The sequence below is a fragment of the Ovis aries genome, chromosome 18 (genome assembly GCF_016772045.2).
Source record: "Ovis aries strain OAR_USU_Benz2616 breed Rambouillet chromosome 18, ARS-UI_Ramb_v3.0, whole genome shotgun sequence".
NCBI lineage: Eukaryota > Metazoa > Chordata > Mammalia > Artiodactyla > Bovidae > Ovis > Ovis aries.
The window spans coordinates 45,689,132-45,713,006 of record NC_056071.1 but is presented as its reverse complement, the minus strand read 5'-3'; the positions used below and the strand labels follow the sequence as shown (position 1 = coordinate 45,713,006).

The window sequence follows — 23,875 nt, the reverse complement described above, 5'->3', positions numbered from 1 at the left end:
GTGAGGACCCTGAGGCAGGAAGGGAGCCTGGGATTTCCAAGGTGTACCCTGAGAAGTAACCTGAGTTACTGAGTTACTCAGTTACACAGAGGAGTAACCTGAGTTGAGAAAACAAGAACATTGACAGTGAAGTCAGATCAGCGAGCAGCAGTCAGGCCACTGGGGTCTTGGTTGGCGACAGTCAAGAGTTCAGATTTTGGCCTAAGTGTGATGGGAAGCCCCTGGAGGGTTCTGAGCTGAGGAGTAGCTTGCTCTGCTTTATGTTTTTCAGAGGCATCTCTGGCTGCTGTGTGAACAGCACATAGAGGGAAGAGAGTAGAAGCAGCGAGTCCAGATGGAAAGCTACCGCAGGAACCCAGGCAGGAGAAGGTAGAGGCTGGAAGGAGGAGGAGAGCAGGGGTAAAAAAATGAGAAATGACTGAATTCAACATATGTTTTGATGGTAGAGCTGACCACACTGGTTCATGATTTAGACACGGGGCGTGAGAAAAGAGAGAGGTCAAGAATGATTCCCACCAGACCATGAGCTCCTCAAGGACTGGAAATCTGTCTTATTTGTCTCCATATCTTCAATGTCAATGTTAGTACCATGCCTTGTCTGAAGGAATACAGGATTTGGAGAGACCTAAGTTCAAATCTTGTCCCAGTACTTCCTGGTTGACTCAGTTCAGTTCAGTCACTCAGTTGTGTCCGACTCTTTGCAACCCCATGAACCGCAGCAGGCCAGGCCTCCCTGTCCATCACCAACTCCCGGAGTCCACCCAAACCCATGTCCATTGAGTCAGTGATGCCATCCAGCCATCTCATCCTCTGTCGTCCCCTTCTCCTCCTGCCTTCAATCTTTCCCAGCATCAAGGTCTTTTCAAATGAGTCAGCGCTTCACATCAGGTGGCCAAAGTATTAGAGTTTCAGCTTCAGCATCAGTCCTTCCAATTCAGAAAACGAAGATCATGGCATCTGGTCCCAACACTTCATGGGAAATAGATGGAGAAACAGTGGAAACAGTGTCAAACTTTACTTTGGGGGGGCTCCAAAATCACTGCAGTTGGTGACTGCAGCCATGAAATTAAGACGCTTACTCCTTGGAAGAAAAGTTATGACCAACCTAGATAGCATATTCAAAAGCAGAGACATTACTTTGTCAACTAAGGTCCATCTAGTCAAGGCTATGGTTGTATGGATGTGAGAGTTGGACTGTGAAGATGGCTGAGCGCTGAAGAATTGATGCTTTTGAACTGTGGTGCTGGAGAAGACTCTTGAGAGTCCCTTGGACTGCAAGGAGATCCAACCAGTCCATTCTGAAGGAGATCAACCCTGGGATTTCTTTGGAAGGAATGATGCTAAAGCTGAAACTCCAGTACTTTGGACACCTCATGTGAAGAGTTGACTCATTGGAAAAGACTTTGATGCTGGGAGGGATTGGGGGCAGGAGGAGAAGGGGACGACCGAGGATGAGATGGCTGGATGGCATCACTGACTCAATGGACATGAATCTTAGTGAACTCCGGGAGTTGGTGATGGACAGGGAGGCCCGGCATGCTGCGATTCATGGGGTCGCAAAGAGTCGGACACGACTGAGCGACTGAACTGAACTGAACATGGGCCTTGTATTTAATTCTCCAACAGCTGAGGTCTTTTGCTTCCAAACCTCATTTTCCTCACTTTCTCCACCCAACACCATTGCCCAGACTCTCATAGGTTTTTTGCCTATTTCAAAGACATTCTTTAGCTTTCCCTACCTGAAGGAATTCCAAAGGGCACATCTCAAAACCAAAACCTAAGGGAGTCCAACTCTTGAAATTACATTTCACCATAGTATAAATTGGTTTCCCTGGTGGCTCAGTGGTAAAGAATCCACCTGCCAAGCAGGAATCCACCTATCCCATGCCAAGTTCAGTTTCTGGGTCTGGAAGATTCCCTGGGAAGGAAATGGCAACCCCCTCCAGTATTCTTGCTTGAGAAATCTCACGGACAGAAAAGCCTGGTAGGCTGCAGTGCACGTGGTCAGAAAGAGTCAGACACAACTTGTAACTGAGGATGAACACGATTATGTAAACTGCCTCGAATACAGTATCTCAGTTACTTCTTTAATAATAAGTAATTCTGTGGGACAGAATCTCAAAAGATGGCTCCAGAATTTGAAAAATAGTACAAGTTATATTTGGAGGTGAAAAAACAGGAAACATTCCCTTACATAATTGTCTGTTGTGGTTCCTGAGAAACACAGAAGAAAAACTACCATTATGTAATGGCGAACTTCAAATTACTATTTGATTTTTGCCTGTATCTCTTAATTTCTAATTTAACTCTATATAGACAATACAGATAAAAATGAGAATAGTGAACTTTGTTTCATTATTCTATAAAGAAATCCACCTGTTTCTTATCCGTGTATTCCAGATGCTGTCTTCTATTGCAATTCTGAGTGCCTGTTCCCACTAACTTAAAAGCCTATTCCCGGTAACTTATTCTGGGCTGCTGTTCTCTGCCCACGTGAAGCAAACATTTATTTTGACATATTTTCAGTGTGGAATGAGGAAAACTATGAACAAGGAAGAGCACTGAGCAGCAAAGTAAATGACACTTAAATCATATTAATTTTTGTCTACAGCTAAGACACCCCCTTAGGAGAGATGATAGTCTTGATATTTCATCAATTTAGAATATTTTTACATATTATCTATTCATTTGTATTTAAAAAACAAAAAAATAAATAAATAAAAAGTAAAAAACACATTTTTGCAAAGATTCTATCATTCAAAGTACTTCATCACAATTCTCACTAAAGTTGAATTATTGTTCATTAATAATGCCATTTCTTATCAAGAAAAACTTTTTCACAGGTTTTCAGAAGTGAACATACAAAATCAAGTGGGTTCATTTTTACAAGTAAACAGAAAGGTTTACCTCTAATGCGAAACTGAACTGTTCTAATTCTGCATAGATGAGTCCACGATTAATGTAGGTGTTCAATGTCACAGTTTCTCCAGCATTAAGAAGAAGCACAATTCCATAATCTGTTAATGCCTAAAAATGAAATAATCACTTACAAGCCAGAGTCAACTCTTTAGAGCATTACTACATTGACCACGGACAAACTAGAACCTCATAATTAGTTTTTTAATGTGACTTAAAGTTTAAGGCTGAAAATAATCATTTGTTAGGTTTAATAGGTCCACTTCATTAAGTACTATGGATGCTGCTACTTTCTAACAAATGGGGTTCACTGTGCTTGTCCTTCACATGCTATCCTAAGCATTTTTATTGCGCATGGATTGAAGGGGGCACACAACACCCTTCCCCAACTCAACGGTTTCACAAAATGACTATTGACATTAAAGCAGAGCACTTGTTAACCTTTTGAAGTTTAACTGCTTTATAGTGTTTTATTGTTTTTGTCACTGAAACCTACATTTTACTGAGGCAGATATTATTCACTTTGTTCGCCATTGTTAAGCCAGTAACTAGCACCATGCCTGCACTTACTAGGCATTTGATAAATTTTTGTTGAGTGAATAAATCATAAAGCAATGAAAACAGGTCTTAATAAAACTAACAAATGAGCACTTGCTGGAAAATTACTTCAATATTCTCTCTTTTAAAGATATTCTAAGCTGAGAATCATCTCAGAGGACCTTTTATATTTCTTATCTTTTTTTTTCATTCAATAAATAGGTTTTTACTCTGTACCAGGTACTAGGAGTATCCCAAATATCGGTTGGAGCTGAATCTCTTAACTCTGAACATTTTCCTTCTGAACATTTTGCCCAAAAGAGCCATATGGTTTCATCAGAAAAGGGCCAAATCATATATGCCCATAGCATGTGCTAAATGAAAATGCACATAAATAGTATTTTACTATTTGCTTAGTTAGTGGTTCTCCTCTAGTGTTTTGTGATGGGGAACTCGACATCTAAAAGAACTGTACAATTAAACATCCTACATGTATATTGTGGAATAACTATAAATAAACACTGGCAGGTTGTAAAAATAATTTGTAACACTTGTAAAACAAAACTAGAATGTTTGCAATTTTCCTATCACGGAATCACATAATTAAAACCTGTGTATATATCATGATGCCTTAGAAATCTACTAAGTAGCTGAATATATAACAAAAGAGGAAACAAAAGCTTGGAAATGAGATTTCATGAAGGTCACAATGAGCAGGCTTTGTGCTTTGTCTCTGCTATTGTTACTAAACTTTCAGTCTTGGGAAAGTCACTTAACATTAAGCCTAAGTTTTCTTATCCACAAAAATGGAATATTAATAACATCATATTGTTATAGAAGTCCACTTTAAAATATTGTTTTTTTAGATTTTTGATATGGACCATTTATTGAATTTATTACAATATTGCTTCTGTTTTATATTTCAGTTTTTTGGCCCCAAGGCATGTGGGATCTTAGCTCCCCAACCAGGGATCAAACCTCCACCTCCTACATTGGAAGGTGAAGTCTTAGCCACTGGACTGCCAGGGAAGTCCTTAAAATATTTTGATTGAATGTTGGTAAAGCATTTAGCCCAGTGCCTATCACACAATAAGCCCCAAATGGGTGGTAACGGTTACTACTTTTATTAACATAAGGGGGTAGGAACCAGACTTCACCTTTTCTTAGTTTTTATGAAGCTGCATCTTGGGAGTGCATTTTTTGCACAAAATTACTTGGGTTTGCTTGGTCCTGTTACGGCAGGAATGCTGAGAAACAGGTGGAGGGACACAAAAGGGAGGAGGTGACACTATAAAATGACATCCGGTCCACATGCTGGAGGTCAGATGGCTTCACAAAGCCACCTAAAGACTGTTAACCAGAAGCAAACAAACCTGTGGACGCCGATACAGCTCCCTATTCCCTGTGTGACTTGGATGTGTTTCTAACCTCTCCCCGTTTCCATTTCTTCAACTGTAAAAGGAGGCCATTGGATGAAAAGCATTGGGTACCAGGCCACTCTAAAATAGCCAATATGTTCTTATTCTAGTTAGGTTCCCATTTACATAGATTTTCATTTTCCTTATTCATAGAGCACCAGCTCTGATACCAATCAGACATAACAAAAATAGTACTTCCCTGCCCAGACCCCGACCATTGTTTGCAAGTTCAGGGTTACCCAGAAAAGGCGGGGGTGGGGGTGGGGAGGAAGCTGTCAAAGATACCTGCTGTGTAGGTTACTCTAATAAATGATCCTTTAATTGGCTCTTAGAATGGTAAAAACAGCCTGTGTTAAAATTAGTTATTCATTTGTCAACATTTCTGGAGGAAACCTGAAAATCCAGTTATTGGCAATTTTATATCCGTTTAGACAGAAACAATATTTCTCAACTTCTTTTTCTCCCATTGGAAATAAATCACTAAATTTCTAAATGTTTTAAACAGATTTAACATTCCAGGTTTTAAGGAAATTGAGGGAGTGTGTCCACACACAACAGCGGGAACACGATGCAATCTTTTAAAAGAAGGCATCATCAACAATGAAATGATAGAAACAAGGAAGAGGAGATAGGAGGATGTCAGAAAAGGAGGCAAGAAATTGGGCAGAATACTAAAAAACTACTGATCTGCTCCCCGGAGGGGAATCTTGATTCGAAAAGGAAAAAACTGACAAGGAAAGACTGGAGAACGGAGTAAGATTCAAAAATATAAAAAGGGGCTTGCACAGGTAGAATCTGAAACAGGATAAATAGAGAAAAAGGTTTGCTTCAACCATCAGTTAGGCTTCAAAATGGTCTCTGAGCTGGAAACCATCACTCAAAACTGCCTGCTGCATCTGCGCTCTGAGCACTGTAACAAAATACCTCCCCAGGCTATTCTGGTTAATGTTGAGATTGTGAAGCAAACAATATTGCTAGAGATCACTGCTTAAAAATTCTACACACACTTTATCAGTGGAAACATTTTTCTCAAATGAGAAACATGTAACGCATGTTAATTTACACAGTCCTTAAATGCTTTTATAAGCATTATAAAATTAATTTTCATTTGACATCGCAGAGATTGTATATGAAAATTTGGTAAGCACTAACAAAAAATTAAATTTTCTTTAAAATGGTTCTTTGGCTTCTCAAGTTTTGTATGTATTTCCACAGAAATTATTTTTCCAAAATTGTAACAGAAATAATAAGAAAATATGCTTTAAATATATTCACAAATCTTACCATTTGAAGTTCATTTATCTTGGTGTAACATAATGCTCTGTTATAAAATGCTATATAACTGTTTTTATCCATGTTGATAGCTGTAGTTAAATCTGTAATCGCTAGTTTATAAGTCTACAAAGAAAACATAATTAAGTGAGAAGAGTTCATCATAATGGACTTAAATTTAGTTGTAAAATAAATTATTGATTCTATTGGAGTTTTGGGACTACTCGTTTAATCATTCTGTGTATCATCCGTGAAATTAAGACAATCAAGCTAATCTTTTACAGAATTAATTAAGAAGGTCCCTTGGTAGGAACTGTTATTATAGTTTTTCTCACTCGCAAATAAAATTTAATATACAAACAACTATTATCTTTTTTCCATTGTTGCTATATGTATCTGTGTGCTCGGTTGCTCTGTTGTGTCCGATTCTGCAACTCTATGGACTATAGCCTGCCAGACTCCTCTCTCCATGAAATTTTTTAGGCAAGAATATTGGAGTGGGTTGCCATTTCCTACTCCAAGGGCTCTTCGCCACCAAGGGATCAAACCTGCATCTCCTGCATTGACAGGCAGATTCTTTACCACTAATGCCACCTGGGAAGACCCCTGTTGCTATACAGCAATGGATAAAAGAGAAGCAAGCTAATTCACCCAACATTCATCAGAGCTGGCTTGCTTCTGTCACTAGCACTATCATACCACATAATTGTCATGTTTTCTACCCACGTTCTCTTTTGCTTCTCTTTGATGCTTCCCTAATAACTTAGACATCCATTTTTATAGACAGTAATTTTCACAGAATTAACAGGTAATGCAAGGTCTTACCTTTGTTTTAAGGTATTATTTGCAAAATATTTCATATGAAATATATACAAAGAAATGTTAGAAAAGAAAAATAGGGAGAAAAAAATATGCCAAGAAGCATTAGACATCAACAGTGTTGTCCACAGTTTTAATTCAGTAATATCCATTTAGGAACCATAACCTTTGATTTTGTTCTATGTGCATTATTTAAAATAGTAACATAAAAAAAATTCAAACAATCCAAATGCCCAACAATAAAGTGGTTAAACTATACTATGATGGAATAGTACGCAGTTGTTAAAACTGGTATTATCTTCAATGATTAAATATAAGAAGCAGGGTACAACACAGATTATTTAAGTAGCACAGTCCCAGTTTTTGGAAGTATATATTTTATTAGGAAAAAAAGACCAATGAAACACACCAAAATGCTCTCAGGAATTACCATCTGATGGTAGGGAATCAGGTGATTTTAATCTTCTTTATACCTCATTGTATTTTCCTAATTCTCTATAATAAATACTATTTCCTTAATAAAAATATATAATTAATTCCTTTTAAAATATAAATGTCAAAAATAAATATCCCTAATTTACAAAAACTCATTCAGTGAAATCCCTTTTGATGTACTGTCAAAGTGCAACACCTTCTATGTAGTTCTGCCTCCATTCCATGGCAATTCTCCTTTCACAGAAAGAAAGGGGGAAGTGAGTCCCTCCTTGGCATCCAAGCAGCCACACACTCTAAAATACCAGAGGTTAAAGTAGGAAATTCCTTACCCTGCTGTAGTATTTCAGAACTCCTCTGTAGACATAGGCACGCACACTCTGAGGGTAAATTTTGATGGCCTCATTACAACTCAAGATTGCTTTGGCGTATCTGCCTTTCAAACCATAGTAGGCTACTCGACTTAAATATGCCTTTTCAGAGAAAGAGAGGAAGAAAACGGAAACAGATTATTTCAGTAAAAGTATCAGTTCTGCCAAAATATATATAGTAATTAGAAAAAAATTATGCATCCAAAGATGATATAAATCAGACTTTTTGTCACGCTCTTTTATTAAGAAAATTTCAAACTCACAGAATATTAAAAGAATAGTACAGTGAACACCCATACACATACCACCTGGAATCAATAATTATTAACATTTTGTAATTTTGTTGTTATGTCTGGGGAGGCCTTACAAATAGCTGTGAAAAGAAGAGAAGCGAAAAGCAAAGGAGAAAAGGAAAGATATAAGCATCTGAATGCAGAGTTCCAAAGAATAGCAAAAAGAGGTAAGAAAGCCTTCTTCAGCGATCAATGTAAAGAAACAGAGGAAAACAACAGAATGGGAAAGACTAGAAATCTCTTCAAGAAAGTTAGAGATATCAAGGGAATATTTCATGCAAAGATGGGCTCGATAAAGGACAGAAATGGTATGGACCTAACAGAAGCAGAAGATATTAAGAACAGGTGGCAAGAATACACAGAAGAACAGTACAAAAAAGATATTCACGACCCACATAATCACGATGGTGTGATCACTCATCTAGAGCCAGACATCCTGGAATGTGAAGTCAAGTGGGCCTTAGAAACCATCACTATGAACAAAGCTAGTGGAGGTGATGGAATTCCAGTTGAGCTATTTCAAATCCTGAAAGATGATGCTGTGAAAGTGCTGCACTTAATATGCCAGCAAATTTGGAAGACTCACCAGTGGCCACAGGACTGGAAAAGGTCAGTTTTCCTTCCAATCCCAAAGAAGGGCAATGCCAAAGCAAGCTCAAACTACTGCACAATTGCACTCATCTCACACGCTAGTGGTGTAATGCTCAAAATTCTCCAAGCCAGGCTTCAGCAATACGTGAACCGTGAACTTCCTGATGTTCAAGCTGGTTTTAGAAAAGGCAGAGGAACCAGATTTCAAATTGCCAACATCCGCTGGATCATGGAAAAGCAAGAGAGTTCCAGAAAAACATCTATTTCTGCTTTATTGACTATGACAAAGCCTTTGACTGTGTGGATCACAATAAACTGTGGAAAATTCTGAAAGAGACGGGAATACCAGACCACCTGACCTGCCTCTTGAGAAATCTGTATGCAGGTCAGGAAGCAACAGTTAGAACTGGACATGGAACAACAGACTGGTTCCAAATAGGAAAAGGAGTACGTCAAGGCTGTATATCGTCACCCTGCTTATTTAGCTTATATGCAGAGTACATCATGAGAAACGCTGGACTGGAAGAAACACAAGCTGGAATCAAGATTGCCGGGAGAAATATCAATAACCTTAGATATGCAGATGACACTACCCTTATGGCAGAAAGTGAAGAGGAACTAAAAAGCCTCTTGATGAAAGTGAAAGAGGAGAGTGAAAAAGTTGGCTTAAAGCTCAACATTCAGAAAACGAAGATCATGGCATCCGGTCCCATCACTTCATGGGAATAGATGAGGAAACAGTGGAATCAATGTCAAACTTTATTTTTGGGGGCTCCAAAATCACTACAGATGGTGACTGCAGCCATGAAATTAAAAGACACTTACTCCTTGGAAGAAAAGTTATGACCAACCTAGATAGCATATTCAAAAGCAGAGACATTACCTTGCCAACTAAGGTCCATCTATTCCAGGCTATAGTTTTTCCAGTAGTCATGTATGGATGTGAGAGCTGGACTGTGAAGAAGGCTGAGCACCAAAGAATTGATGCTTTTGAACTGTGGTGTTGGAGAAGACTCTTGAGAGTCCCTTGGACTGTAAGGAGATCCAACCAGTCCATTCTGAAGGAGATCAACCCTGGGATTTCTTTGGAAGGACTGATGCTAAAGCTGAAACTCCAGTACTTTGGACACCTCATGGGAAGAGTTGACTCATTGGAAAAGACTCTGATGCTGGGAGGGATTGGGGGTAGGAGGAGAAGGGGACGACAGAGGATGAGATGGCTGGATGGCATCACTGACTCAATGGATGTGAGTCTGAGTGAACTCCGGGAGTTGGTGATGGACAGGGAGGCCCGGCATGCTGCGATTCACGGGGTCGCAAAGAGTCGGACACTACTGAGCGACTGAACTGAACTGAATTTTTTCTGAACAATTTGAAAATAAGTTGTAAACATTTTAAAAATTCACTCCAAGTCTTTCAGTATACATCTTCTTTGAAGACAACATTCTCCTACACAACCACATTACCACTGTATATCTAAAAAAATTAATAGTATTTCCCTAAAATTATCTGATATTTCATTCATATTCAAATTTCATGCACTTTAAAATCAACATCCAATGGAGTTTCATCTATTGGATTCTACATTGTCTCTATGGTCCCTTAAAAGGCAGTATACAATGTAACAGCAAAGCAAGAAGTAAATACATTTATTTATATAATATAGTATATAAAATCATAATGACTAATAGGTACATTAAAATATTAACAAATTTATATATGTTAAAATTCACAAAGCACTTTTACCTATATAATATCCCTGTTGGAAATCATATTTCCAGTTCAAAGGAAAATAGAGATAATATATAGATTATTTAAACAGCTGAAAAGTAGATAAAAGTAACTGTTGCTAACTAATAACAGTAACGCTTAAAGATTTGATAGTCTTAGCAAATTTAACACACTCTCCAAACCAGAGCAATCACCCGTTTAAATACCTGGTAATGTTTAGGATCAAGGGTAATCGCACGATTGAAATCCAGGATCGAGCCATTCTTATGGAGTTTGACTTTACAAAGCCCGCGGTGATAAAAGCTTTCTGCAAAATCAGGATTTGCTTTCACAGCTTTTGTAAAAGAATCATAAGCCTAGAAGAGCATATGGGTAAAAAGCAAATCATTCAGTGAGTAGAATACATTAGTTAAAAAGTTAATACATTACAGTATACAACTATTATTTAGAAGTTTTTATTTTTTGGTCTTTTTAAATATGTTTTTCCTAGTGAACTTTGTGGAGCCAAAAAATATGACTGACCCAGGTTTATTATAATTTATATGTTCCCTTATTCACAGACTAATGTCTACATAATTCATGTTGTTACAATACTTTTGAAGGGGTAATTTTTTAAATTTATTTATGTATTTATTTGGCTATACTGGGTCTTAGCTGTGGTATGCAGGATCTTTAGTTGTAGCATGCGGGATCTAGATCCCTGACCAGGGATCAAACAAGGCCACCCTGCATTGGGAGCACTGAGTCTTAGCCACTGGGTCACCAGGGAAGACCTTCAGTTCAGTTCAGTTCAGTCACTCAGTCTTGTCCGACTCTTTGCGACCCCATGAACTGCATGCAGCACACCAGGCCTCCCTGTCCATCACCAACTCCCGGAGTTCACTCAGACTCGAGTCAGTGATGCCATCCAGCCATCTCATCCTCTGTCGTCCCCTTCTCCTCCTGCCCCCAATCCCTCCCAGCATCAGAATCTTTTCCAATGAGTCAACTCTTCCCATGAGGTGGCCAAAGTACTGGAGTTTCAGCTTTAGCATCAGTCCTTCCAAAGAAATCCCAGGGCTGATCTCCTTCAGAATGGACTGGTTGGATCTCCTTGCAGTCTAAGGGACTCTCAAGAGTCTTCTCCAACACCACAGTTCAAAAGCATCAATTCTTTGGTGCTCAGCCTTCTTCACAGTCCAGCTCTCACATCCATACATGACTACTGGAAAACCCATAGCCTTGACTAGACGGACCTTAGTCAGCAAAGTAATGTCTCTGCTTTTGATCGTAACAGGACTTTAATCATTATGTGTCTTATTGTGTTTCTTCAAAGAAATCACAATTAGTATTTATTATTTCCCATGAGGACCAGTAGATAGTTACAAAATATTAAAACAAAAGAACTCCAGAGTTTTTTCTAACATTGTAAAGCAAAATTAGGTTTCCCCTGCTTGTCCAAAGGACTAAGAACATGAAAAATATTTGTAATTAATCTCCTATGTATTGTAATTTCTTAATGGAAAACTAATCAAGTGCAATTCTCTTTTAAAGTTAGGAAGATACAGGTCTCAGACACCATCCAACCCTATGAATATAAGGACTGGAATGATGTGTGGGTGTGTCTGTCTGTGTGTCTGTGTAGTTGTGAAGTATCCAAAAAGAGCTAATGATATGTTATTTACATATTTATCATATCAGTGAAAATTTTGAAAAGGAGAATTGTATAAAATAGTCAAATATTATTAGGTTGGTACAAACATAATTTTCATTTTTGCAATGTTGAAATTTGCCATTTGATATTGGAATACATTCTTAAATGTGATTACATTATGTTATTTTAATACACATTTTTCACTTTATGTTTTTTTGCTAATGATTTATTGCTGTTTATTTTATGTTTATTTTAGATTATGGAAATGATGTTAGACAAAAAGCAAACTTGAGAGATTTTCTTTTTTTTTTAATTTTTATTTTTACTTTATTTTGCTTTAAATACTGCATTGGTTTCGCCATACATTGACATGAATCAGCCACTGGTGTACATGAGTTCCCAATCCTGAACTCCCCTCCCACCTCCCACGCCATATCATCTCTCTGGATCATCCCTGTGGACAAGCCCCAGGCATCCTGTATCCTGTATTGAACATAGACTGGCGATTCGTTTCTTACATGATACTATACATGTTTCAATGCCATTCTCCCAAATAATCCCACCCTCTCCCTCTCCCTCTCCCTCTCCCACAGAGTCAAAAAGTCCGTTCTATACATCTGTGTCTCTTTTGCTGTCTCACATATAGGGTTATCATTACCATCTTTCTAAATTCCATATATATGTGTTAGTATACTGTATTGGTGTTTTTCTTTCTGGCTTACTTCACTCTGTATAATTGGCTCCAGTTTCATCCACTTCATTAGAACTGATTCAAATGTATTCTTTTTGATGGCTGAGTAATACTCCATTGTGTATATGTACCACAGCTTTCTTATCCATTCATCTGCTGATGGACATCTAGGTTGCTTCCATGTCCTGGCTATTATAAACAGTGCTGCGATGAACATTGGAGTACACGTGTCTCTTTTCTTCGGTGTGTATGCCCAGCAGTGGGATTGCTGGGTCATAAGGCAGTTCTATTTCCAGTTTTTTAAGGAATCTCCACACTGTTCTCCATAGTGGCTGTACTAGTTTGCATTCCCACCAACAGTGTAAGAGGGTTTCCTTTTCTCCACACCCTCTCCAGCATTTATTGCTTGTAGACTTTTGGATAGCAGCCATTCTGACTGGCGTGAAATGGTACCTCATTGTGGTTTTGATGTGTATTTCTCTGATAATGAGTGTTGTTGAGCATCTTTTCATGTGTTTGTCAGCCATCTGTATGGCTTCTTTGGAGAATGTCTATTTAGTTCTTTGGCCCAGTTTTTGATTGCGTTGTTTATTTTTCTGGAATTGAGCTGCAGGAGTTGCTTGTATATTTTTGAGATTAGTTGTTTGTCAGTTGCTTCATTTGCTATTGTTTTCTCCCATTCAGAAGGCTGTCTTTTCACCTTGTTTATAGTTTCCTTTGTTGTACAGAAGCTTTTAAGTTTAATTAGGTCCTATTTGTTTATTTTTGCTTTTATTTCCAATATTCTGGGAGGTGGATCATAGAGGATTCTGCTGTGATTTATGTCAGAGTGTTTTGCTTATGTTCTCTAGGAGTTTTATAGTTTCTGGTCTTACGTTTAGATCTTTAATCCATTTTGAGTTTATTTTTGTGTATGGTGTTAGAAAGTGTTCTAGTTTCATTCTTCTACAAGTGGTTGACCAGTTTTCCCAGCACCACTTGTTACAGAAACTGTCTTTAATCCATTGTATATTCTTGCCTCCTTTGTCGAAGATAAGGTGTGCATAGGTGTGTTGATTTATCTCTGGGCTTTCTATTTTGTTCCATTGATCTATATTTCTGTCTTTGTGCCAGTACCATACTGTCTTGATGACTGTGGCTTTGTAGTAGAGCCTGAAGTCAGGCAGGTTGATTCCTCCAGTTCCATTCTTCTTTCTTAAGACTGCTTTGGCTATTCGAGGTTGTTTGTATTTCCATACAAATTGTGAAATTATTTGTTCTCGTTCTGTGAAAAATACCGCTGGTAGCTTGATAGGGATTGCATTGAATCTGTAGATTGCTTTGGGTAGTATACTCATTTTCACTATATTGATTCTTCTGATCCAAGAACATGGTATATTTTTCCATCTATTAGTGTCCTCTTGATTTCTTTCATCAGTGTTTTATAACTTTCTATATATAGGTCTTTCGTTTCTTTAGGTAGATATATTCCCAAGTATTTTATTCTTTTCGTTGCAATGGTGAATGGAATTGTTTCCTTAATTTTCTTTCTCATTATTAGTGTATAGGAATGCAAGGGATTTCTGTGTGTTGATTTTATATCCTGCAACTTTACTATATTCATTGGTTAGCTCTAGTAATTTTCTGGTGGAGTCTTTAGGGTTTTCTATGTAGAGGATCATGTCATCTGCAAACAGTGAGAGTTTTACGTCTTCTTTTCCAATTTGGATTCCTTTTATTTCTTTTTTCTGCTCTGATTGCTGTGGCCAAAACTTCCAGAACTATGTTGAATAGCAGTGGTGAAAGTGGGCACCCTTGTCTTGTTCCTGACTTTAGGGGGAATGCCTTCAATTTTTCACCATTGAGGATAATGTTTGCTGTGGGTTTGTCATAGATAGCTTTTATTATATTGAGGTATGTTCCTTCTATTCCTGCTTTCTGGAGAGCTTTTATCATAAATGGATGTTGAATTTTGTCAAAGGCTTTCTCTGCATCTATTGAGATAATCATATGGCTTTTATTTTTCAATTTGTTAATGTGGTGAATTACATTGATTGATTTGCGGATATTGAAGAATCCTTGCATCCCTGAGATAAAGCCCACTTGGTCATGATGTAGGATCTTTTTAATGTGCTGCTGGATTCTGACTGCTAGAATTTTGTTAAGGATTTTTGCATCTATGTTCATCAGTGATATTGGCCTGTAGTTTTCTTTTTTTGTGGCATCTTCATCAGGTTTTGGTATTAGGGTGATGGTGGCCTCTTAGAATGAGTTTGAAAGTTTACCTTCCTCTGCAATTTTCTGGAAGAGTTTGAGTAGGATCGGTGTTAGCTCTTCTCGAAATTTTTGGTAGAGTTCAGCTGTGAAGCCGTCTGGACCTGGGCTTTTGTTTGCTGGAAGATTTCTGATTACAGTTTCAATTTCCGTGCTTGTGATGGGTCTGTAAAGATTTTCTATTTCTTCCTGGTTCAGTTTTGGAAAGTTGTACTTTTCTAAGAATTTGTCCATTTCTTCCACGTTGTCCATTTTATTGGCATATAATTGCTGATAGTAGTCTCTTATGATCCTTTGTATTTCTGTGTTGTCTGTTGTGAGCTCTCCATTTTCATTTCTAATTCTATCGATTTGATTTTTCTCCCTTTGTTTCTTGATGAGTCTGGCTAATGGTTTGTCAATTTTATTTATCCTTTCAAAGAACCAGCTTTTGGCTTAGTTGATTTTTGCTATGGTCTCTTTTGTATCTTTTGCATTTATTTCTGCCCTAATTTTTAAGATTTCTTTCCTTTTACTAACCCTGGGGTTATCCATTTCATTTCTAATTGCTTTAGGTGTAGAGTTGGGTTACTTATTTGACTTTTTTCTTGTTCCTTGAGGTATGCCTGTAATGCTATGAACTTTCCCCTTAGCACTGCTTTTATAGTGTCCCACAGGTTTTGGGTTGTTGTGTTTTCATTTTCATTCGTTTCTATGCATAATTTCTTTTTTGATTTCTTCTGTGATTGGTTGGTTATTCAGAAGCGTGTTGTTCAGCCTCCGTATGTTGGAATTTTTAATAGTTTTTCTCCTGTAATTGAGATCTAATCTTATTACATTATGTTCAGAAAAGATGCTTGGAATGATTTCAATTTTTTTGAATTTACCAAGGCTAGATTTATGGCCCAGGATGTGATCTATCCTGGAGAAGGTTCTGTGAGCACTTGAGAAAAGGTGAAATTCATTGTTTTGGGGTGAAATGTCCTATAGATATCGATTAGGTCTAACTGGTCTATTGTATCATTTAAAGGTTGTGTTTCTTTGTTAATTTTCTGTTTAGTTGATCTGTCCATAGGTGTGAGTGGGGTATTAAAGTCTCCCACTATTATTGTGTTATTGTTCATTTCCCCTTTCATACTTGTTAGCATTTGTCTTACATATTGCAGTGCTCCTATGTTGGGTGCATATATATTTATAATTGTTATATCTTCTTCTTGGATTGATCCTTTGATCATTATGTAGTGTCCTTCTTTGTCTCTTTCACAGCCTTAAAGTCTATTTTATCTGATATGAGTATTGCTACTCCTGCTTTCTTTTGGTCTCTATTTGCATGGAATATCTTTTTCCAGCCCTTCACTTTCAGTCTGTATGTGTCCCTTGTTTTGAGGTGGGTCTCTTGTAGACAACATATATAGGGATCTTGTTTTTGTATCCATTCAGCCAGTCTTTGTCTTTTGGTTGGGGCATTCAACCCATTTACATTTAAGGTGTTTATTGATAAGTATGATCCCGTTGCCGTTTACTTTATTGTTTTGGGTTCGGGTTTATACGCTCTTTTTGTGTTTCCTGTCTAGGGAAAATCCTTTAGCATTTGTTGGAGAGCTGGTTTGGTGGTGCTGAATTCTCTCAGCTTTTGCTGGTCTGGAAAGCTTTTGATTTCTCCTTCATATTTGAATGAGATCCTTGATGGGTACAGTAATCTGGGCTGTAGGTTATTTTCTTTCATCACTTTAAGTATGTCTTGCCATTCCCTCCTGGCCTGAAGCATTTCTGTTGAAAGACCAGCTGTTATCCTTACGGGAATCCCCTTGTGTGTTATTTGTTGTTTTTCCCTTGCTGCTTTTAACATTTGTTCTTTGTGTTTGATCTTTGCTAATTTGATTAATATGTGTCTTGGGGTGTTTTGCCTTGGGTTTATCCTGTTTGGGACTCTCTGGGTTTCTTGGACTTGGGTGATTATTTCCTTCCCCATTTTAGGGAAGTTTTCAACTATTATGTCCTCAAGTATTTTCTCATGGTCTTCCTTTTGGTCTTCTTCTTCTGGGACTCCTATAATTTGAATGTTGGAGTGTTTCATATTGTCCTGGAGGTCTCTGAGATTGTCCTCATTTCTTTTAATTCGTTTTTCTTTTTTCCTCTCTGATTCATTTATTTCTACCATTCTATCTTCTATTTCACTAATCCTATCTTCTGCCTCTGATATGCTACTATTTGGTTGCCTCCAGAGTGTTTCTGATCTCATTTATTGCATTATTCATTATATATTGACTCTCTTTTATTTCTTCTAGGTCCTTGTGAAACCTTTCTTGCATCTTCTCAATCCTTGTCTCCAGGCTATTTATCTGTGATTTCATTTTGATGTCAAGATTTTGGATCATTTTCACTATCATTATTTGGAATTCTTTCTCAGGTAGATTCCCTATCTCTTCCTCTTTTGTTTGGTTTGGTGGGCATTTCTCCTGTTCCTTTACCTGCTGGGTATTCCTCTGTCTCATCATCTTGGTTATATTACTGTGTTTGGGGTGGCATTTCTGTATTCTGGGAATTTGTGGAGTTCTCTTTATTATGGTTTTTCCTCACTGTGGGTGGGGCTGTATCAGTGGCTTGTCAAGGTTTCTTGGTTAGGGGAGCTTGTGTCGGAGTTCTGGTGGGTAGAGCTGGATTTCTTTTCTCTAGAGTGCAATGAGGTGTCCAGTAATGAGTTATGAGACGTCCATGGTTTTGCTGAGCATTGTTGAGCTGCCTGTATATTGAAGCTCAGGGTGTGTTCCTGTGTTGCTGGAGAATTTGCGTGGTATGTCTTCCTCTGGATTTTGTTGGCCCTTGGGTGGTGCTTGGTTTCAGTGTAGGTATGGAGGTGTTTGATGAGCTCCTATCGATTAATGTTCCCTGGATTCAGGAGTTCTCTGATGTTCTCAGGATTTGGACTTAAGCCTCCTGCTTCTGGTTTTCAGTTTTATTTTTACAGTTGCCTCAAGACTTCTCCATCGGGTGGCTCAGGACTGACAGCATCTTCGGAAGTCCACCATGCACCTTTCGTCTGTTAGGTTTGGTCCTCATGAGTGGTCACCGCTCCTATACTGGGCTGCCCTCACCCATCCTCACAGCCTGGCTGCTCTGACCCCTCCTGCAATCTGAGCGATTTTCTTATTGGAGTTCAAAATAGATCATTAAGCAGCGGAGACAACTCACAACATCAACAATGCTTTTGGCCCAAGAACTGCTAATGAATGTACAACACAGTGGTGGTTCAAAAAGTTTTGCAAAGGAGACACGAGACTTGAAGATGAGGAGCACAGTGGCTGGCCATTGGAAGTTGATAACGAAAACTGAGAACCATCATCAAAGCTGATCCTCTTACAACTACATGAGAAGTTGCCAAAGAACTCAACGTCAACCATTCTACAGTCATTCTTCATTTGAAGCAAATTGGAAAAAAGGTGGAAAAGTTTGATAAGTGGGTGTTTCGTGAGCTGACTGAAAATCAAAAACATTTTTGTTCTGAAGTGTCATCTTCCCTTTATTCTACACAACAATGAACCATTTCTCAATCAGATTGTGACAAAAAGTAGACTCTATACAACTGGCAATGACTTGCTCAGTGGGTGGACAAAGAAGAAGGTCCAAAGTACTTCCCAAAGCCAAACTTGCACCAAAAAAAGGTCATGCTCACTGTTTGGTGTTCTGCTGCTGGTCTGATCCACTACAGCGTTTTGAATCCCAGTGAAGCCATTACATCTGATAAGTATGCTCAGCAAATCAATGAGATGCACTGAAAACTGCAACACCTACAGCTAGCATCGGTCAACAGAGAGGGCCCAATTTTTCTCCATAACAGTGCCCAACTGCATGTTGCACAACCAATACTTCAAAAGTCGAACAAGTTGCACTACGAAGTTTTGCCTCGTCCACCACATTCACTTGACCTCTTGCCAACCGACTACCACTTCTTCAAGCATCTTGACAACTTTTTAAAGGGAAAACACTTCCACAACCAGCAGGATGCAGAAAATGCTTTCCAAGAGTTCATCAAATCCTGAAGCACAGATTTTTACACTACAGGAATAAATAAACTTATTTCTTGTTGGCAAAAATATGTTGATTATAATGGTTCCTATTTTGATTAATAAAGATGTGTTTGATAAGGAACCCAAAGCTGGGTTCTGTGACAACCTAGAGGGGTAGGATGGGGAAAGAGGTGAGAGAGAGGTTTAAGAGTGAGGGGACAGATATATACCTATGGCCAATTCATGCTGATGTATGGCAGAAACTGTCACAATGTTGTAGAGTAATTATCCTCCAATTAAAAATAAAATTAAATTAAAAAAATAAGGATTTGTTTGAGCCTAGCTAATAATGATTTAAAGTTCAAGGTCCAAAACTGCAATTACTTTTCCACCAACCTAATAGATAAATACTTAATAATTGAATAAACTGGTTTTCAATGAACCTGGCCGTCTTAACAGCCAATTTACTCTGATTTTAATTGTTCAGTTGTCAATATGGGAAATCAGTGTCCTAATCATTTTCCATTTATCCTGCATGACATTGATGTACTCAATGTACTGACAATGTGATAAGTAAATTTATACTAAGTGATGAAATTATTTTGCTATAATAATTTCTTACAGTTAGATTTATTGTTTTGGTGGGAAACATGTCTTTAGAATATTGTCAACAAACAAGCATTAGTAAAATGTGTTGAATAAATAAAACAACGTAGTAGGTTTTACAGTGTGCAGACCTACTATAGTAAGCCAAGCTTTACCAGAAGCTTTGGTCTAGTCCCTCACTGCTTAGGTGGCCTTTGGAAATGAAACTGAATGTAAGGAAACAATTTCTAAAACCGTGAAAAACTTATATGCCTAAATACACAAAATACCAGTTGTAAGTTGCCTTCCTCCATGTAACATAGACCCAAGTGATACAGACAGTCTGCTGAAGCTGCTAAGGAACTCGGTCCTTTATCAGAATAAGAAATGAGATCCAACGCCTTTTTAAACATTCTCATGGCTTCCTATAATGATTTTAAAAAAGAGAGAGTGAGGGAAGGTAATGTTTCTCTATAATATTTATTTAACATGACAGCCTACATAATAAAGGGAATCCTGAGTACACAGCCTTACTCTCATTTCACATAAGGACACACAGATCTAGTAAAGACATGGATCTTGTCAGTGCATGGTGAGAGGACCCAGGTGGGGAGTCTGACCTACCCACCTGCCTGGCCTATAAGCAGGTATATCAGTAGGCTTACACAAATGGACTTTCGGAACTGTAATTTCTAAATTCTTTTCTTTTTTGTGAAAATTTATGTGAGTTTAATCTATGAAAAAGAGAGCCATACAAGACTAATTTCTAATTCTAAAGGGCATTTTCTCATAGTCTTCAATCAGACTTCAATTTATAGACCCGTTTATGACCAGTTGCCTAGTAAGTCTCCAGAAGGGAATGCTGGCCAGCTGTTATGTAGTAAAAGTTCTCTACGGACAATCTCTGAGGCGGTTTTAATCACCCTTTATTTCATTCTGCTGTGCTCGCAAGGGAATTCCATTGACATGAGAGAATAAACTAACATCAAAAATTACCCATTTAAACTATTCCGCCAAAAGAGTTGAAATTCATTAATGAAAACAATTCAGTTTCCCAGATAAAGACAGCTTTTCATAATTAGTGACTCTCTGTATTAACCTATACAGAAATGCAGATGCTTATGACTCTTTAGCCCACTTAATGACATGAAATTGCTAAAGAAACGATGAGGTTTAACTTGGATATGCGGTGTCCTGTGTGCCCACCATTGGTTTCTGCAATATATTTACAGTCCATCTCAACATTCAGTGGCTCAGCTGGTAAAGAATCTGCCTGCAAAGAGGGAAGACCTGGGTTCGATCCCTGGGTTGGGAAGATCCCCTGGAGAAGGTAACAGCTAGCCACTCCAGTATTCTGGCCTGGAGAATTCCATGGACTGTATAGTTCATGGGGTTGTAAAGAGTTGGACATGACTGAGAGACTCACTTTCAACATTAAACGCAAGACCTTGGGACAGAAAAAACACCAATCAACTTCGCAGTTTCCCTCCTTTTTAATTTTCAAAGTCCCTCTATCTTCTTCATTTCCATCTCTTTCTCTCCTGCCTTTGGATGGTTTCCTTTCTTCTTCTCAGAGCTAACTCCTTAAGCTGTGCCTTTGACCCCAACTCCATCCCCACAGAAGCCTGCTAGTTCCTTCCACTTCTGAATCTCTGCCCCTTCATTGTCTCCTTGACTCCCTACAGTCTTCCATCACATTTACTTTGAAATGAACGCATCTTCACTTCCTCCTGCTTTCTCCTTCAGCTGATGTCTCACCTCTCTTTCCTTCACTACTATTGAAAGTAGTGGTCATCCTTGCGAGGTTTACCAGGAAGGCCTATTTACATTCTAAACACAATACTGAGTGGGGCGGTCCTAAGATGGCGGAGGAATAGGATGGGGAGACCACTTTATCCCACACAAATTCATCAAAAGAACATTTCAACACTGAGTAAATTCCACAAAACAACTTCTGAATGCCAGCAGAGGACATCAGGCACCCAGAAAAGCAGCTCATTGTCTTTGAAGACAGGTAGGAAAAAATATAAAAGACAAAAAGAGACTAAAGAGGTAGGGAGGGAGCTTAGTTCCAGGAAGGGAGTCTTAAAAAGAAAGAAGTTTCCAAATACCAGGAAATATTCTCACTGCTGAGTCTGTGGCGAACCTTGGAAGCACAGAGGGCAACATAACAGGGAGGAAAAATAAGTAAATAAATAAACCCCACAGATTACAAGCCCAACAGTAACTCCCCGAGTAGAGAAGCAGCACAGATGCCTGCATCCACCACTAGCAAGCTGGGGCTGGGCAGGGAGGTGCAGGCTGCATTGCTTTACAAGGATCGGGCCCAAATGCCCCGTATGCCCTGAGTGTAACCAGAGCGACCTAACTTGGGCTAGCAAACCAGTCTGTGGGATAGCTACCACGCTTATAAGGATCGGGCCCAAATGCCCCATATGCCCTGAGTGTAACCAGAGCGAGCTAACTTGGGCTAGCAAACCAGGCTGTGGGATAGCTACCACGCAAAAAGCTCTAACATAAGACACCACCAGGACCTTGCACAGAACAAAGGATGGAACAGAATTAGCCGGCTGCAGACCATCCCCCTCCGGTGACAGGCAGCCAGAGTCAGAAGGGCCAGAAGCGGGCAACGACAGCCCCAGAGAGACATTACCTACGAAACTACAAACAGGCTTCTTTGCTAACTAAGACTTCTTGGGGTTCTGGACAGTCATCATCCGCCTGAGAAAGTACACCAGCTGTACACCCAGAAAACTAAGTAGCAAGGACGGGAGAGGCGATAAGTCGCAGTGACCGCACTCGCCAAACACCTGAGCTACTCGGACCTGGGAAGGGCACAAAACACAGTCCCAACCACTCTGCGCCTCTGGGGGCTACCTGAGTGCCTGAGCCTGAGCGGCTTAGACCTGGGAGGTGCATGCAGCCCAGGGCCGGCCTCAGACGGTTCCCAGTGGAGCAATCTAGAGCCTGATCTGTGTGTGCCGTGAGCAGGGGCGGGCCCAGTGTGGCTGGGACACTGCGAGCACTCGCCAGTGTTATTTGTTTGCAGCATCCCTCCCTCCCCACAGTGCAACTGAACAAGTGAGCCTAAAAAAAACTGTCCACCACTGCCCCCCTTGTGTCAGGGTGGAAATCGGACACTGAAGAGACCAGCAAATAGAAGAAGCTAAAACAGAGAGAACCGCCTTTGAAGTGACAGGTGCAATAGATTAAAATCCTGTCATTAGTACCCACTACATAGGAAGGGGCCTATAGATCTTGAGAAATATAAGCCGGACCAAGGAACTATCCAAAAATGAACTGACCCCACACTGCCCACAACACCACCAGAGAAAGTCCTAGATATATCTTTACCATTTTTACAATCATTCTTTTTTTTTGATGTTTGTTTTTTTCTTCCTTCTCTTAACACTTTTTAATTTTTAAGTCCTCTATTTCTCCTTTAGTTTTCATTTTTATAACCTGCTATTACTTTCCTCCCCCCCAAAAAAGACCCTATTTTTAAAGCAAACTTCGTATATATTTTTTTATTTTATTTTTTATTACCTTTTTTAATAATTCTTGTGACTTTGTTTTTTTTTCTTTTCCTTTTTTCTTCTCCTTCTTCTATTTTTTAATATTGTATTTTTGAAAATATAATCTCTACTCTAGATTTTTAATCCTTGCTTTTTGGTATTTGTTATCAATTTTGTACCTTCAAAAACACAATCTTCAGTACCCATTTATACTTGACAGCGAGATTACTGGCCTGACTCCTCTCTTCTCCTTTGGGCTCTCCTTTTTCTCCACTAGATTGCCCCTGTCTCCTCCCTCCCCCTTTTCTTCTCTACCCAACTCTGCGAATCTCTGTGTGTTCCAGACAGTGGAGAACTCTTAGGGAACTGACTACTGGCTGGATCTGTCTCTCTCCTTTTCATTCCCCTCTTTTATACTCCTGACCACCTTTGTCTCCATCCTCCCTCTCCTCCTCTCTGTATAATTCTGTGAACATCTCTGAGTGGTCCAGACTGTGGAGTACTCATAAGGAAGTGATTACTGGCTAGCTAGCTCTCTCCTCTTTTGATCCCACCTCATCTCATTCAGGTCACCTCCAACTCCCCCCTCCCTCTTTTCTTTTCCATGTAACTCTGTGAACCTCTCTGGGTGTCCCTCAATGTGGAGAAACTGTTCATCTTTAACCTAGATGGTTTATCAATGGTGCAATATAGAAGGGGAAGTCTTGAGACAACTGTAAAAATAAAACTGAAAACCAGAAGCAGGAGGCTTAAGTCCGAATCCTGAGAACATCAGAGAACTCCTGACTCCAAGGAACATTAATCGATAGGAGCTCATCAAACACCTCCATAC

General features: G+C 39.0%; 1 protein-coding gene across 1 annotated transcript in view; it reads right to left on the bottom strand.

The window, feature by feature from the left end:
• TTC6 (tetratricopeptide repeat domain 6) overlaps positions 1–23,875 on the bottom strand; it is a 244,409-nt gene that overhangs the window by 39,335 nt on the left and 181,199 nt on the right. The window contains exons 22-26 of the mRNA XM_060401450.1: positions 19,819–19,953; positions 10,587–10,736; positions 7,727–7,867; positions 6,156–6,269; positions 2,908–3,027 (exon numbers count right to left, since the gene is read on the bottom strand). Coding sequence (XP_060257433.1) covers positions 2,908–3,027; positions 6,156–6,269; positions 7,727–7,867; positions 10,587–10,736; positions 19,819–19,953 — 660 coding nt within the window. The remainder of the gene's footprint in view (positions 1–2,907; positions 3,028–6,155; positions 6,270–7,726; positions 7,868–10,586; positions 10,737–19,818; positions 19,954–23,875) is intronic.